This window comes from Cynocephalus volans, chromosome 1 (genome assembly GCF_027409185.1).
Source record: "Cynocephalus volans isolate mCynVol1 chromosome 1, mCynVol1.pri, whole genome shotgun sequence".
Lineage (NCBI taxonomy): Eukaryota > Metazoa > Chordata > Mammalia > Dermoptera > Cynocephalidae > Cynocephalus > Cynocephalus volans.
The window spans coordinates 249,021,243-249,039,385 of record NC_084460.1 but is presented as its reverse complement, the minus strand read 5'-3'; the positions used below and the strand labels follow the sequence as shown (position 1 = coordinate 249,039,385).

At 35.1% G+C, this 18,143-nt stretch overlaps 1 protein-coding gene across 5 annotated transcripts in view; it reads right to left on the bottom strand.

Annotated features, from left to right (window-relative positions):
* Positions 1-2,501: 2,501 nt before the first annotated feature.
* The window catches only part of PPP1R1C (protein phosphatase 1 regulatory inhibitor subunit 1C), a 132,886-nt gene continuing 117,244 nt past the window's right edge, over positions 2,502-18,143 (bottom strand). The window contains exons 5-6 of one of the 5 annotated variants that reach the window (XM_063104558.1): positions 4,936-5,024; positions 2,502-2,729 (exon numbers count right to left, since the gene is read on the bottom strand). In XM_063104558.1, coding sequence (XP_062960628.1) covers positions 2,678-2,729; positions 4,936-5,024 — 141 coding nt within the window. In that variant the 3' untranslated portion in view covers positions 2,502-2,677. Of the gene's footprint in view, positions 2,730-4,389; positions 5,025-10,253; positions 11,033-18,143 lie in introns of those variants that run through there. The other 4 variants (XM_063104568.1, XM_063104594.1, XM_063104585.1 and 1 more) reach the window with 4 other exon arrangements.

The following is an 18,143-nucleotide window of genomic DNA, read 5'->3' as shown; positions in this document are numbered from 1 at the left end:
CCTTCTCCTCTGGATAAACACTGACCTGTTCTCTCTGTGCGGGAAAATTACAGCTCTCTGCATCATATGCTTGCTGCTAGGTTTTGAGGTAAAAGGAGAACTTAGCCTTACACATACTGTAAGTTGGTTTTTGGTAAATATTTGTTGAATAAATGAATGAAGGCAGGAAGGAAGAGTTTATTCTCATATGTCCCGATTGGTATATAATTGAGTTAATCTTTTTCAGATTATGTCTCTAGTTAATTCAGTCAAAATGAGACTCCCTTTTCAAGCACTTTAGACCTACAGAATCCCAAAAAGCCATTTGTACTTTTTCTCAAAACAGACAAATGGGGAGTACATTAATTCTTAATTAATTTTTAATAGCATACTAAAAGCAAACCTGAATTATATGAGAGAAACATAAAGTTCTCTCCATATGTCTCTTATCTCTGCCCTTGGGGAGATGAGTCTGCTGGTGCGGAGATATGTTGTAGTAAATCCTACCAACTTTGCTAAGGATAAAAGCTCATATTTCCTAGGTGATTTCCTGTAGACTTGATGATTAATAATGAAAACCATACAGGATTTGGAACAAGAATGACTTTAATTCTTAGTCATTGGTGGTTGGTAGCTGTTATCCTTAATATTTCCTAATCTCTAACCATGAATACTTTGATAGAATGGTAAATTAATAATTAGGAATATTTAGAAATATCTAGAAAGTATCTGACCATTGTTGGCCATCAATGAACAGAAATTAGTATTATTATTTTGTATTCATTCATATGCTATTATTTCTTGCTGAATTTTATGTGAAAGACCTGAGGCAAGAAATATCTCACTTAAGCATGGAATTTGGCCCTCAGTTCAATTCTGGACTTTGTCATTTACCAGCTCTGTGGTCTTGAACAAGCCTCAATTTTCTCATCTATAAAGTTGAGATAGTAAGAGTACCTATCTTAAACGATCGTTGGAATTATTAAATGAAATGACCCGTGTAAAGTGCTAAGAATATTGCCTGACATAGAGAAAAAACGGAAATAATGTAAGCTATAAAAATAAGAACCCATCAGGAGTTTCATTCCCTTCTGTTAAAATTAATTGATGTTTACAGTTTTAAGAACATAGCATGGCTTTAACTTCAGAAGCAATATCCTAAAAGTCCACATGATGGGGAGATTGCTCCATGCAAAGAGTAGGCCAGCCATTCTATCTATAGTAGACATCTTATTATCATTAATTTTAGCATTTATGTCCTTGCTTGAGGAGAGGAGAGGCAAAATTGCCTATATAGATAAATTATATACAAATAGATTGACATTGAGATATAGATCAATATACATGTTATGGATAGATAGGTAAATTATGTAGACATTCTATTTTGGTGAAAAAAATTTAATGCAAATATTAAAGAGAAAATTATCAGCATAAAAATAAAATAACAACTTGTAGCCTTCCTGGGTGGCTTCTTAAATAAAACACATTATTGGACATTCAGGTGCACTGAGAAGCAACAACAGCAGTTTCTCAAAAATGAAAACTACACACACACACACACACACACACACACACACACACACACACACACACACACACACACACCCCCAGCAAACTTCCTGATTTTACAGACTCTTCAACAGCAAAATAAGAAAGGAAGTTTTCTTTAGAGTAAACAAGACAGGAGAGAGCCTTTCATAATGTGTAAATTGCCTGTGAGAGGAACAGCCCTGTCCACCAAGTGTGGTGAGTCACGTGCAGTCTAGAAGCCAAGTGGGTCCACATTGGATCATAATCTTCAGAAGGGCTGCTGGAAATAGCCATGGTGCACAGACACATTCATACGGAGATGACTTGGCAGCAGGAAGCTACTAAGAGCAAGTTGTGTGGCCAGGGGCAGGGATAGGGCAGGAGCTGGCTTTGCCTCTCCTCAGGCTCTCTCCCTCTGCCTCACCTTTCTCTTTTCCCCCAAGTCACCTTTGCTCAGGACCTGCTCACCTTCTTCCCTTTGTCCAGGTTACTCTGAATGTCTGTTCCCATTCTCACCTGGCTTCTCCTTAACAGAAGAGAATACGGAAGTGCTAATTTTGGGAAGTATTTGTTTAATAAAGCTTTAATCATCTGTGCTTAATTTAATAGCAAACAGATTAAATTTCTTCTTTCTTTAAAAATGTTTTTTTTAATTTTAGTGCAGTGAAACATTTTATATGTATATACACATATGTCTATAATTTAGTGTACATTTTACATATGTATACATATACATACATATTTTATATACATACATATATACACGTGTATGCAAACACACATGTAAATTCTACACACACACACACATATATATTGTTCAATAGAAAACAAATTTCCAACTCCATATTACACAGTAAAAGAAAAAACTATATAATTTCGCAACTATATTTTCCCCAAAATGTTTCCTTATTTTATGCAGATACAGTTGTGGGTAGTTTATGATGACAAAATCTAATTTTCAATATTTTTCTGCCCATACTACAGAGAAATTATTATTTTTAAAATTTTGTTTAGCTATCAACCAGTTCTAATGAATTACTTTCTATGTAAACTCCATTTATACTGACAATGAAAACTCAAGCTTGATATCAAATGTAAGTCCAGAATCTAGAAGCATAATTCCTATCTTAGTTATAATTGACCACCATGTCAAGTTTTAATTTTCAGACTACTGAGTGTTCTTAAAAGCAAATAAAGAACCCATAATAATATTTAAAGCACTTGACACGTGTAACAAACAAGTGTCAGATTCAAAATAGGAAATCATGTCCCATTAGGGCAAGAGAAGAAAGAAAAGAACAACATATGGTAATATAATTAGTGCAATTAAGGAAACACATCTGCAGGGGGAATGTAATGGGAAACCCGCCCATCTACAGCAATGCCTTGAAAAATGCTAGGCTCTTTAAACAGAAGAGGAAAGATATTCTCCTGTAATTATTAAAGAAATGTTCAACCATCTGTGAGCTATTTTTTTAAGTTCTTATTGTTTCATTGTTTTGATTCATATAAAACCATGTTATACCTTTGCTACTTTTGAGATTTTGAAATCAATTAAACTCATTGCTCAGCATGAGGAGAGCAGCACATAGAATGTTCTCTTTGGTTCCTCATTGAGTAACATATTGTTTCTTTCAACACCATAATATCTATAGCATATTCCATAATTACACATTTAGGTCTGGGGTAATTATGCTTGTTATTATTTTTCTTTGGCAATACAAAGTCTGGCAGTAGTAAGAGAAAATTATTCCTCAAATCCTGGGGTGCTGGTGAGGGGATAACAAAAACAGCAATTTGTGAAATCCTTCCATTTTTATTTTGAAATGTATTAGAAATCAAAAGAAAAAAGAAACAAATTAAAAAGATTGATAAAGACTGATGCCTATTCTTGATGAAACGATTATTCCTAAGACTGTCATAAACTCAGAAATTCTCTCCTTTTTTTGATATTAAGGATTATTTTTAAAGTGTATATGAAACAAAAAAAAAGTTTTAAATGAGCCAAATACTTTAAAGATAGTTTCAAATTTACTTCTTTTATTTGTCATGTGTCACTTAAAGTCAATGCCAAACTTTAGTTCTCAGGTTTTTATTCCTATCTCAGCCTCACTAGCAAAATTATCCCCCTATGCTTTATGTCTGATATGTAGGGAAATTTAGCTCTAAGTCAATCTGTAAGATACTATAAAAAAGCACAGAAACCTATGGTTCCTAAGGAGAAAGGGCTTTTCTATCATAATAACTATTGCAACTTCTCAAACAGATTATAAATTAGTGGAAGGATTTGTTGGATTATGGGTTCATGTGGATTCACTTATTTTCTTTCGTCTTTAGTTTCTTTATCTATAAAATGAACCTGTCATATGTATTTAATGTGATTAATAACTGAGAAACTTAGATGAAGTCACTTTATTAATTGTAAAGAATTGAACAAATATTTACTGGCAGGATGACAACGACAATAATAACCTTTTCATTTTTATAGCTCTGGTACTTAAATCAGTACTTGGCAGGTAGTAAACTATCAATAAAGATCTGTGGAACTAAATTGAATCAAGACCAATGGAATTTGAAAAAGAAACAAAAGAATAAATGTACACAGTGGAATTTGAAAAAGAAAGAAAGGAAATGTGTTTGAAAGCCTCCCCATTGTAAGAGAAGGCTCAGATTCCAGAATTAGAAAAACTAAAAATGAATTACTTAAAATTTACCCAAAGTCAAGATCTCCCTTTTAGCTGTAGAGATAAATAAATTGAAACCAATGGAAATAACTTGGCAAATAGCATAGTATAAATAATCAGAAAAAATATAAAATGAAGAAACAATTTCTGGAAAACATGTCAATGTTTATATATAAATTATCTAAAGCACCTCCAAAGGCAATGCAGGTGGGAAAAAATAATCCATCATGGTGGAGCTGGAGGTGGTGCTGGTGGTGTTTGTTTTGTGCTGGTGTTTTTCCAAGCTCAAGTAGGAGCACAGCACTGACAAGTTAACTTTGGGTTGTTATCAACTCATTTTTCACCTGAAGGAGAAAAAGAAAATAACAACTGCAGAACACGGTGGAAACTTTCCAGAGAATTTAATACCACAACACATAAATCCCTGTAAAGGGAAAAATCTGCTATGCAGCATTAATAGCAACAAAGCTTGAGTGCTAGGATGGAGTAAATTATCCAATTAATAATCTGTAGGAGGAAATTTTTCCTGGAAGAATTTTTAAATCTCAAAGAAAACAATAAAGAAAAAACCTGATTACCATTTTTTAGGTCATTTTCTAAGACGAATTTTTAAAAGACAGAAAACAATTAGTTACAATGCTAATGCTATTACATACATACACATATACATATGTGTGTGTTTGTGTATTTCTAACTCAAACAATTTCATTCTGTGGGCTGTCATACAAGCATGCAAGGATACGTCTTTTCTCTTCTGATCCCGTCTTCCCATAACATTGCTGCTGTCTGTTCACGACTCTTCTTTTCTCCTTTGCTGCTTGTCTGCATTTCCTGGAAGAGAATTAGAGGAGAGAAACATAGAACTTAGAGTCCAAAGGGCCCTCACAAGATCATCTGGTCACCTCCTATATTATTCTCCACAATTTACTGATCAAAAAATTAGGTCCCAGCGTGGTTAAAGGACTTGTGCATTGTCACATTGCTATGATAAGGAGGAGACATCACGCTCTGCCATGTTACCTTGTTTTGTTTTCTTCCAGGAATTTTTCATTATCTAAAATTATTTCATTTATTCACTAATTTATGTGTATATTGACCGTCTTCAAACACTGGAATATATAACCATGGATTTAAGGACCTTCACTCTCTTATTAATATTAATATCTCCAGCCCTTAAACAATATCTAATATGTCATAGGTATACATATGTATTTATCGAATAATGAGCTAGAATTTTGTTCTCTTATTTGCAATGCATGTTTTCATTTAAAATTCACCAAATAGCACTATTAAAAAACGGTATAGAATAATTAAGGATGTCTGACTAGTTCTATCCAGCTGCAGGTCTATATTAAACACTGAGTAATTTCTGCATTTTTACTTAGCAAAACTACCTAGTAAGCATTAATGTTTTCAACTCCTTGACATGTGTAAGTAGCCAGTGCTTCCTTTAAATGCCCCCAAAGAATTCCTAAATTCCGTTCATTTGGGAATCAGATACTCTTGGCTATTCAACCACTATCCCTGCATACTTTCACAAGAACCCTAATTAAATTTGGATGTGGCAAGGTACTAGGTTAAAAATATTTACTTTCTCAAACTCCCTTGTATGGCCCTGGGACATACTTCTCGCCCTTGAGACATTAGTTGAGAGTTTCTAGAAAAAACTTTGCTTCTTTGCTGTAGATTCTTTCCCTTTCTCTTCTTACTGTTCTTTCTCCTTAGAACAGGCCAGATGCCTGATGCAGCAGCTCTCTTGAGACCCTGAGGTTACAACTCTGAGAATGTTCAGGAAAATAAAAAGTTCCTCTTCATCACTGGTGTCTTGATCCACTGTTCCAGTCCTGGACATGTTATTGCATGGCATAAACAAACCACTATCTTACTGTTTGCTGACTTTTCTATTATTTGCTGCCAAATGCTTTCTTACCTGACACAGGTTTGAGCTTTCTCAGTGTATATATCTGAGGAAAAATTCTCTAGGCCTCAGTTTTCCCACCTTTAAAATGAAGGATATAGACCAGAACTGCGCGGTGTTCCCCAGCTGAAAGAACGCTAGCACCTCTAGTGTTTGTTTCACCTTCTGAAAACAAAGCCAAGGTTATGTGCTCTACAAACCTTGTGAGTTTATTTCAATGAACTTCAGGTGGCTTGCAAGGGACTGTCTGCCTTTGCAAGTTAACACCTGTTCTGAAGAATCATTTGTTGAATATACTCTAATGTTCTATTACTTTTAGGATTCGAATATGGTAGCATTATATACTCCTGTGATTCACTATATTCATCTCCTCAAATTAGCCTCACTGCTACTGAAATTTAGAGAAAAGAGAAAAAATTGCTAAGTAATATATTTACAGTAAAAAATAAAAAATGAAGATGAATGCAATATTTTAATTTACTTCATTCAGAATTTTTTCTTTGTCTTCAAGCTTCAAGTTCCCTCCTTTGCCTACTCATCTTTCTAATCAACTCTCACATTCATCTTCCCTCTATAGACCAAGTCTTCATTATCTGCATAAAATAGATTATTAAATGCAGTGGGGAGACTGGCTGCACCAATGTCTTTGCCCACAAAATGAATGTCAGGGAAAGATCTACAGTTGAATAGCAGCCTCTTTACAAAATGCAGTCAGGCACCCATGCGTTCATGTAAATTATTTCATTTAATTCACATGACATTGAAAGGTGGAAACCTTTACCCCCATTGCTGTGTGAATTATGTGGGATGTTTGCAAAGTTTAGCACCTTAATTTCTTAACAATGTCATTTAAAACCAAAGATGCCCCACTGGTGTTATCCTAAAGCTCTTCTCTGACATTGTTCTTCAGAATGTTATGGCATTAGGAAATCTAATAATTTAATTTCTTTAACAGATTTCACATTTCAGCAACATACACATTTTTATTAATTAATATACCTGCTGGGGCTTTGAGGACTGGTTTTTGGAATCAGTGACTTAGAAAATAAGTAAAGGTGTTTCTTCCCACATCCCCCTTACTCAGAAAGAAAATACTAAAAATTATGTCTGAGCATAAACACTTTAATGTAAGTAGACATGCTTTTTCTATTATTCATTTTGCACTTAAACTATTTGCTTTTAGATGCAAATGAAAAACCATGTAAATGCTTTTTTTCAATAATTTAATACACATGGTTTATGAATTCATAAATCCATATCCAATTAAATGAACTCTGTAATACTTACACTTAAGTTGTTTGCTATGACAGTGTCTAAAACCAGTGCTTTCAAACTTCATTCAATTGTATATTACTTTTGTGATTTGAGGGTACCCTTGCTACCATAGTTATTTGACATTTTTCTTTAAGTGGACTTAAAATATACTCACACTTTAAACTTGCCTTATCCTATGCAATAAATAATAGCTATGAAAGCATGGATTTGGGGTTGCTGGTAATGTATTTTTTACACATGTTATACTAGCATTTATAACTATAAAAATAAAAATAATTTGTCCCTGGCCAACCTAAAATCATCTTGTTTTCCACAATTTAGAAAACACTGGCATGTATTAATTAAAAATTAAAAGTAGATGGTGAAGATTTTTTTAAGAACAGAAATTAGTCTGAAAATTTTGATTTTTATGAAGACTCCTGGACAACTCTGGGAAGAAAAAAGGAGTTACAAAATTCCTGTCCAATAGAAAGAACTCTTGCCTAGAGTCCTGCCCTGTCCAGCCACACTGTTTGCCTCTTTCTCATGAATACAGGGGTAAAAACATAATCTCTAATTTATTCTCCTGATATAGCCTTTCTTATATTCAGTGAGTGGTCAGGATGATGAGAAAAGTTTGGGAGAAATTCATGATATTTCATCAAAGAAATGAGACCACTTAGAAGATGACATCAGAGTGTTTTTCAATATATGAATGGCTGAGATATAAGAAAGGAGTTAAAGTTATTCTGGAATCTCAGAGGTGAAAAAGAGGAAGAGATAAGTGTGCAGGAGAAGGGAAGGAAGAGTTTAACATACAGGAGAACAATTAGATCTCTTTCGTTGGCTTGGGGTACAGCTGGAGCTATTCAAGAATAAGTGAGGTGATCAGTCACTTGTCTGGGATGTTGAAAAGCCTCATGCATTAGATAAGGTTTGGATAGATAGCCTCTGAAGTCCTTTCTAACTCTAATAATAATAGTAGACACCATTGATCAAAAGCTCATGTTCAAGGGCTGGCCCGTGGCTCACTTGGGAGAGTGTGGTGCTGATAACACCAAGGCAAGGGGTTGGGATCCTATATAGGGATGGCTGGTTTGCTCACTGGCTGAGCATGGTGCTGACAACACCAAGCCAAGGGTTAGGATCCCCTTACTAGTCATCTTTAAAAAAAAAAAAAAAATTGCTCATGTTCAAGTTGGGTTAACTTCACTTAAGTCTCATAACGACCTAGTAGATTAGGTATGATTGCACCCATTTACAAATGGAGAAACTGAGTCTAAAATCTGGTAGAGGTTAAATTTGAATCTAAGAGTGACTCAAAGCCCACCCACTGACCATTATATTATAATGTGGTTTCAGAAATATAAAGTTTTTGTATTGTTTTGTTTGGGCCAGAAAGTTTCTTTGCCCATTCAGCCAAACTGAAGCCAAGTTGTCTTCTTGAAAAAAATTTTGTTGTAAATTATAATTGCGTGAAAAGGAAATTAAAAGCCATTATCTCAGCTGGTTTTCTTCAAATTTCTGAGAAAGTCAACACATTTCTGAAGGAAAACTTAAGCTTTTAATTGCGATCTCTTTGTGTTTTGAGAGTGGAAAACAGAATAGAAGAAACTAACATTTCCCAAGGAAAACTTGTGCTTTTAATTTTGATCTTTTCGTGTTTTTAAGAATGGAAAACAAAACAGAAGAATCCAGAAGCCATGCTGTTTGTTCTTCCAAATGATGTTACAAAATCAGCAAAAGCTTGGGTTTCCTTTTCTTTGCTTAAATACTTTCCAAAAAACATTTATGAAAGTGTCTGTTCAAGGAAAGGGAAGGACAATTAAATTTTTTAGCACCTCAGGATATCTCAAATACTTTCAAGGGCTGTTGGGATGTTTTACAAACACAAATAATTTTAAATCACTTAAATATATACCTTATTCAAATTTTAAGTAGAGAGAAACTCAGGAAAATAAACAGTCATAGCAGGTGGTCTAGAAACTCCAGAAATTGTAGTGAGAAATTGGCTTAATCAAGAAAAAAGAGGGGAAGGGGTAGAAAAAGACAGAGAGGGAGAGAAAAGGAAGGAGAAAAGGAGGGAGAGAGGGAGGGGGGAGGGAGAGTTAGGAAGAAAGGAAGGAAGGAAGAAAGGGCTAGAATACTCATTCATACACATGGTACTACTTATCAACGAGTTTGCATTATTTTCCTGGGGAAAATATACTGGGGAAAATGAGTGTTACCTCTATTGCATTTTCTTATGGCTTCACACAACTCTCTCAATCTCTATATTATAAAACTCATGTTCAAAATTAAAAGCAATCATTTTATATCTTTGAATCTTGATATTAAGATCCCACAGTAAATTTCACATTTGATTTTTTTCTTCCTGTCTCAGACTTTTGAGAAATCTTTTCATTTTTTTTCATCCATCAAACATTTGAATCCACTAATATCATGAATGTAGAAAACAAATTGGGCATTCCCTCATCCCCACTAAATTTTGTGGTTCAGATACTTTGCATTCAATTGTCATGAATAATTAAAAATTTTCAAAAGGGCAGAACTTTGAATTATCAAAATTTCATTATCAATAAGTACATACTGTCTTGTAAAACCTTGCTTTATACTAATGCTTATCTTCTCTGCCAGTTCAATAGGGGAGGAATCATTTTTCCTTATTTTCATAACTCCCAGCAGAATACATTCCTAGGGTAAACTCATAAAAAAATAGTTGTTGAGTTAATGAATTGAGTGACCTTATGCATGAAATAATGGAACTTCTTATTTTATGATATAGAAGCATTTATAAAATGCTAATGATTTATTAAAATGCAATAGGAAATAGCCCAATTTTAAGTAACAGACAAGAAAAGGAGAGGGGGGATTTGGTACTATTTTTTTAGATGTAGCATTTTTCTTTCTTCATGATTGGAGGAAATTCTGGGAGATATGTATGTCACAGCTTAGAAAATAAAAACAATTCTGCGTTTCTTCAAGTAACCATCAATATGCTGTGGGAGGGGAAAAGAAGTTTAATATCTAATATGGTGGTGTTTTTAATGACCAGTATTTCTTCTTCATTTTGAAATAAATACCCTGTTCTGTTTTGTGCACAGAAACACGATAAACCAAATCTTAACTAAAAATTTGCATTAGACATTCCTCTTTCAGTTAAACCCACATACACACATTCATGTCTAAATGTATTTAATATTTATTTTTAAATTCTTAAAGTGATGCTATCTACATTTGACTTTAGAATGCAAACCATATCAGTAGGACAGCAGGGATTAAGCTCTGGCAGTATTAAAGTTAGAACAGTCACGTTTGCAAATTTCTATGTATTTAAAAAGGAAAAAATCACTGTAAAATAAATGCTTATTCTTTAAATGTGAGTGATGTGGAACAATTTGTACTTAGTTGGAAAGCTCAGTCCAAGAGGGCTCCCAGGATGTGTATTACTACTGTAATGAGTGTGGAGTGAACAGATGAAGAATGCTTCTGGAAGTCAAGCAGTGTAATTTCATGAGATATTCAGAAAAGTTAATGTTCAGTTATTCCCGAGAAGCCTTCTTGCTGCAGACTGGTAATTAATGATCCCACTGCTCCTCTCTTTCATTTACACCTTCTTCTTCTTCAGGGAATGCTGATTCACTTTGGCCTTTCGGATGCTTAACCCCTGAAATTATAAAAATTATGCAAAATTCAAGTGAAATTTATTTCTGACAGATTCACTGCTTTGCTGTGGAGAAAGAAAATGAGTACAAAGTTTTCATTGGTGTATCTGTGTTTTTCTCCAAGAATCTTAACAATGTAATCCTATAAAAACCTTTTAATTCACTGAGCAATAAAAATGTACCCAGCCAAATTTCCAGGCTATCTTTTGTAATTAAATGTTCTGCATTAAGGATTGCATCACAGCCTATTAAAAACTTGTTAACAAAAAACCTGCTCACAGACTCTTATTATAATTCTGATGTATCGTTTACTTCAAATATTGCTTTTGGCATTCCTGAACTCCATTACAATGAGAACCATTGAAACCCCTAGGAACAAAAGGACGTGCGTGCCATTTCTGTAACTTGTAAACAGCAAAACAATCACAATATTGTCTTCTTTAGGAACCTGAACCCATTTGATTATGAAACTTCTCTATTCAAAATTCTTCAACAACTTTCCCCACAACCTACAGAGTGGGAAAAAAACATTGGCATACCTTTGCCTGCTATGCAAGGCTCATATGATCTGGCTGGCCTCTCCCTACCTACTGGGCCTCATTTCTCACTAGCCCTTCCTGTTCCTGCCTTTCACAGTCATTTCTGCTTTTACAACACCAACCAACTCTTCCATATTTCCTGACCACTCCAGGCTTCCTTAGGCTGCCATGATTTTCTCTTTCTGTTCTCACTGCCAAATATATTCATCCTACACATACACCTAATAATCTCCCACTCATCCTTCCTGTATCAGCCTGCCTCCCCTCCGAAGGCCACCCCGGTTCCCTATCTTGACTTAGCTAGATCTTTCTCATATCCTCCCCCCTCCTCCCGCATCTTGGATCTCCTTCTTTTGTATCAATTACCTTAAAAAAACATATTTGTTTACGTATCTTTCTCATCAGGCAAACTCCTTGATGTCGGGGAATATGCAGTTTTACTTTGGAGTCCCAGGTGCCTACAGTCAGTAGGTGTTCATTAATATTTATTGACTAAATGATGAATTGAATTAATGAAGTAACAACTTGGCACACGTCTTTGTCAGTTCAAATTCAAATTTAGAGTATAAATCAGAAGGCAGCTACTATAACCATCCTCAGTTTACAAAATCATCTTTCATTTCCCTTGGTTCTATTCTGTTAAGACTTCATACTAGCTGAAACTCCATGCATATAGTGATGTCTACCATGGAAAATTTTAGACATTTTTTATGTTTTAGAAAATTGGTTTATGAGATTTTTCTAAGTATTACTGAGAAAAGATCCAGTCAGAATTGATAAATGAAAGGAAGTCACTGCTCATGTTTGCTATAAAACAAAGAGACTCAAGAAATGTGTGAATTTGCATGTACTGCAGTCAGCAAGCCTCAGAGTGCTGTTTGGCAAAGAATGACATCTTTGCACTTGGTAGATTATCTTGCAAAAATATTTGATCAGTTATAATAATATTTAAATCCTGTAATTTCATCTGCAAACACAGATCACTCACAATTCCTGTTGACCCAAGTCTGTACAGAGAAATTTGTTATTAAGAAATGGAACTTATTTCGTAGTATTATAAATTACATGGAAAAGAGGTCTAAATGCTAAGGGAAAAGGAAGGGCGTTCATTGAGCATCTAACCAGTCACTCTGCTGGAGTCTTACAGATATGAGTCACTCCATGAGGTATCCATGAGGTAAATTAAATACACGGATGGTGAAGTTTAGACTCAGAGAAGATAATGGCTTGTTCAAACTTACAAGGGTAGTGTGGTGCTAAAGAGAAGTTCTGACACATTATAAGTCCTTCAATAGGTAACGAATGAATAAATGAGTCATAAAGTTGCATTATCAAGAGACCCCGCAACTCATTTCACCTTTGGCTTTTTGAATGCTGACCCAGACTTTCCTGTCATTCTTAGGATTTGTCATAGGCTTAAAATATGAATTAGCCTGGTTCAGAGGATCTTGGGGTTCCCTCTGAAATATTAAAGCACAGTAATCATTCAGCCACCTGCCACTCTTTCCTGAGCTAAGAGTGACGGTACCTCTTGAGGTTTACAAAGAATCTATTGACTATAGAACTCATTCCTTTCACCCACAAAACCACTACAGAGTCACAAAGTTATGTTTGAGAAAATTTTCTTTAAATGATGCTTAATTACCTAATGCTCACATTGATTTGTCTGTATGAAGGTGGGAAATACAAAAAAAAAATCAAAATATCCAACTTATTAAATCCTTAATCAACCACTTCCCACACTTGAATATGTCTACTTGCTTACCCTGATCCACATTTAAAATATTTTGTAATAATAATGGTCACAAAATTATATGCTAAAGTCATGGTTTTTTTAAAAAAAATAAAACCACTCATTTGGGCAAGCCCTGGATTGTTCCCTTTCTTAGCCTTATTCGATTGTGACATTAACTATTTCCAGGTGAAAAGCTTTGAAGAGGTGGAAGCTGGCGGCATGTTATTGCAGAGGTGTTCTGCAGAACATCTACCACAAATTCTTTGGTTCCCAAAGCAGTTTACACTACTGCCATCTTTCAATTGAATAGTGGCTGATTGGTTACTTTGTGTTTTGAAATAGACATTAGGGCAATCTTTCTCTTATCATACTAGCAATATTCATTTTGTTATAGGTACAATCATGCTATGATTAAGTGTGACGTCTGCTGAGGACAATCTAATAATTTCTTTCTCCTCACCCTCCTCTCCCATTCCCAAACACACATATACTTTGTGTTTCAATATTCTTTAAGCCCTCATTTGATGTTTGAATAAGTAATTTTGGAGGTGGAGGAAAATAAATTGGCCTGAGGATGTTGATGAAATTCTCAGAGACTCCTCCTCTGCCAAATGCTAATGAGCATGAGGAAAATCCTTCCCTGCACAGGGGCTGCAGCTTGGCACATGACAAAGAGCCACCTGGGGCAAGTGCAGACTCGGCCAGGGCTGCATGAAGACAGCCAGCATGGGAATCCCCCCAAAACAACAGGGAGGTTCTTTCTCCATAGCAAAATGAACACACAAGAAAAGGGAACATATGTAAGACCAGGACAGGAATGAAGAAAATAGAGTTGGAGGCAAAGAAAGTAAACTGAGTAAAAGAAGAAAAGAAAAAGAAATAAATGTTGCCCCAAGCAGAACATAATACTTATGCTCTTCTCTATTCTGTCGATATGGTGGTTAAACGTGGATTGAATGAAGTCATGAAGTGACTAAGTGAAGAATCATGAATAGTGAACCTAGAAAGAGAAGCTTATATTTGGCAAACCACAGGTCTATATTTTTTATCAATTAATTTGGAGTCAAAGACAGCAGGCTTATTATATTTGTAGATGACACAAATTTTGGAAGAAAAGATGATATGATAAAGAGCAAAACTTCAAAAAGTATTCCAAAAGTAAGTTTAAGGTTGGGGCCTAGAAAAAATACACACACACACACACACACACACACACACACACACACACACACATTTGTATAGTTATATTTTTTAAACTTTGCAAGGATTCTGCTACTCAGCCTAGGGTGAGAGTCACTTTAGCAAACTGAGTGCTTCTTTTGCCCTCTACAGTCAAATGCCCTTCTAATACTCCTTTTTTCTTCTGGAGCTAATGCATTCCCCATGAATTTAGAAATAGAGTTAAATTTTTAAGCCTACACATAATGGAGCTAAACAGGGTTAGGCAATTTCATTTTAGAAAGAGACAGAATGGCTCCCTAGCCTGCAAGACTTGACTGAAATTGATTGACCACAATAGTATATCTGAAATCAAGTATGCATTGGTCAGCAGGAGTCAGTGGTTAGCCTCGAAAGCACTAAAAATAAAATAACAGCAACAAAAAAAGAGCTGCATTTACAGCCATAGAAGCAAATACTGTCTGTTTTTTTAAGCATTTCTAGAGAAGGACATCTGTGCTGGCATTTTAGAAGTCTCTGTCCTCTGGGCAGAATACTTCCCTCTTGAAGAAATGGACACCACCTGCTACCATAGCCTGATGCCAGTGTACACTCCAGTCACGTACCAAAACACCCAACTCTGATTCTAAGTTCACCAAAAAAAATAAAAAAATAAAAAAATTCTCATAACAACAGAGCTTGCCACAAGGAGAGAAGGCACCTGACAGTAATATTTTATATTCTGAATTAATAAATTTGCACTCTAGTTTTATATGTCAGCTTTGGAATGCTTTTTAATAAGTACAAATATCCCAAATTCAAATGACTCTAGGTCACCATCAAGGAGACAAAGCTTGGGAGCCTGCCAAACTGAGAGGCTGATTCTGGCTGGGTGTTTGTCTAAGTAAGTGGCAACTTGCAGAGACCTCTGAAGGTGGGGGAACTGACATCAACTGACTTCAAGACTTACTGCCAAACTACAGTAATCAAGATAGTGTGGAATTGATGGAAGAACAGACAATTAGAACAATGGAACAGAATAGAGAGTTAGAAATTGACCCATATGTTATCAACTAATATTTGACAAAGAAGAAAAGACAATGCAATGGAGCAATGATAGTCTTTAAAAGCAATGGTAGTCTTTAAAACAAATGCTGTGGAACAACTGGACATCCACATGCAAAAAAAAAAAAAGTGAATCTAAATGCAAACCTTGCACCCTTCACAAAAAATAACTCAAAATGGACCACAAACCTAAATTCAAAACACAAAATTATAAAGCTTCTAAAAAATTGCATAGGAGAAAACCTAGACGACCTTGGATATGGCAATAGCTCTTTAGATACAACACCAAAGACATGATCCATGAATGAAAAAACTGATAAGCTGGTTTTTGTCAAAATTTAAAACTTCTGCTCTGTGAAAGACAATGTCAGTAATGAAAAGAGAAGCCACAGGTTAGGAGAAAATATCTGCATAAGACACATCTGATAAAGGACTGTTATCCAAAATATATGAAGGACTCTTAAAACTTAACAATAAGAAAACAAATAACCCAGTTGAAAATGTGAAAAAGATCTGAACAGATACCTCACCAAAGAAGATATATAGATTGCAAGTGAGCATATGAAAAGATGTTCAACATCATATGTCATTACAGGACTGCAAATTAAAACAGTGTGATACAATTACACACTCATAAGAATGGCCAAAATCTAAAACACTGACAACACCAAATGCTGACGAAGATGTGGAGCAGCAGGAACTCTCATTCACTGCTGGTGGGAATGAAAAATAGTGCATCCACTTTGGATGAAAGTTGGGAAATTTCTTATGAAACTAAACACATTCTTACCATGCAACCCAGAAATCACTTATTGGTATTTACCCCCAAAAATGGAAAACTTATGTCCACACATACACACAAGAAAGTTGCACATGCATGTTTATAGCAGCTTTATTTATAATTGCCAAAACTTGGAAGCAACCAAGAGATCCTTCAGTAAGTGAATGGGTAAATAAACTGTGGTACATCCAAACAATGGAATGTTATTCAGTGTTAAAAAGAAATGAGCTACCAAACCATGAAAAGACATGGAGAAAACTTAAATGCACACCACTAAGTGAAAGGAGCCAATATGAAAAGGCAACATACTGTCTGATTCCAACTACATGACATTCTGGAAAAGGCAAAACTAAGGAAATGATAAAAAGATCAGCTGCTGCTGGAGGTAAGGGAGGAGGGACAGATGAATAGGCAGAGCACAGAGAATTTTTATGGCAGTGAAACTATTCTGTATGATATTACAGTGGTGGCTACATATCATGTACATTTGTCCAAACTCATAGCATACACAACACTAAGAATGAACCCTAATTTAAACTATAGACTTTAAGTAATAATTGTGTGTCAATGTAGGTTCATCAATTATAACAAATGTATAATGTGGTGCAGGATGTCAATAGTGGGAAAGGTCGTGCACGTGTGGGGACAGGGTGTATATGGGAACTCCCTATACTTACTGCTTAATTTTTTCTATATACCTAAAACTGCTCTAAAAAATAAAGTTTATTAATTTAAAATATCATTGCAGATGCAGTATTGAGAATAGTTTGTAGTGAGGCAAAAGATTAAGCAAAGCAACCAATTAAGAGATTATTGCAAAGGGAAATTGAAAGTTGTTAAATGGGTATAGAGTTTCAGCTTTGCAAGATGAAAAAGATTTAGAGATCTATTGTACAACAATGTAAATATACTTGATACTACTGTATTAATGAATTGTATATGTAGTGATGATTGAGATGGTAAATTCACATTATATGTTTTTATCACAATTTTTAAAAACATATTAGTAAAAAAAAGAGGTTCCTGCACTATTCCAAGTGAGACATGATGGGGCCTCAGATCAGGTTAACAGTAGTGCAGATGTTGAGAAATACTTATATATTGCATATATTTGGGAAACAGGACTAAGAGTATTTGCTGAAAAATTGGATCTGGAGTATAAGAAAAAGAAGAGAGTCAAGTACAGCACCAAAGTTTTTGGCCAGGGTAACTGAAAGAGTGGAGTCATCATCAACTAAGATAGGAAAGACTTTGATGAAGGAAGCTTTGGATAGAATATCTGAAGTTCAGTTTGGAAATGTTAAATTTGAGATATTCAATGAATGCCCAATGGCTATATGGATATATGTGGAATTCAGGAGAGCATTCTGGGCTCAGGTATAGATGCGGAAGTCATCACTGTGTAGACAGTATTTAAAGTCATTGGATTGATAGAGATCATCAAGAGAGGGAGTGACTAAAGAAGAAAAAATATTCAGGAGCTGAGCTCTGGAGTACTCCAACATTAAGAGGTCAAGAAGCTCTGGAGTACTTCAACATTTTCTATGCCACAGGATGACACTGAAAAGGAGACCTTCCAGAAACATTTTATGAAGTAGGAGAAAAACCTGGAGTGTGGAAGCATGCAAATTAAGTGAATGAAGGCTATAATTACAGATGGCTGTGTCAAAAGCTGCTGAGAGATCAAATAAAATAACTGAGAACCGACCCTTGGATTTAGCAATAATCAAGTCTTCATTACTTAGACAAGAGCAGTATTGGTAGAATGGTAGGGAATGGAAGCCAGTTGAGGAGGGTTAAGAAAGAATGAGAAGACAAGAAATGGATAAGTGAAA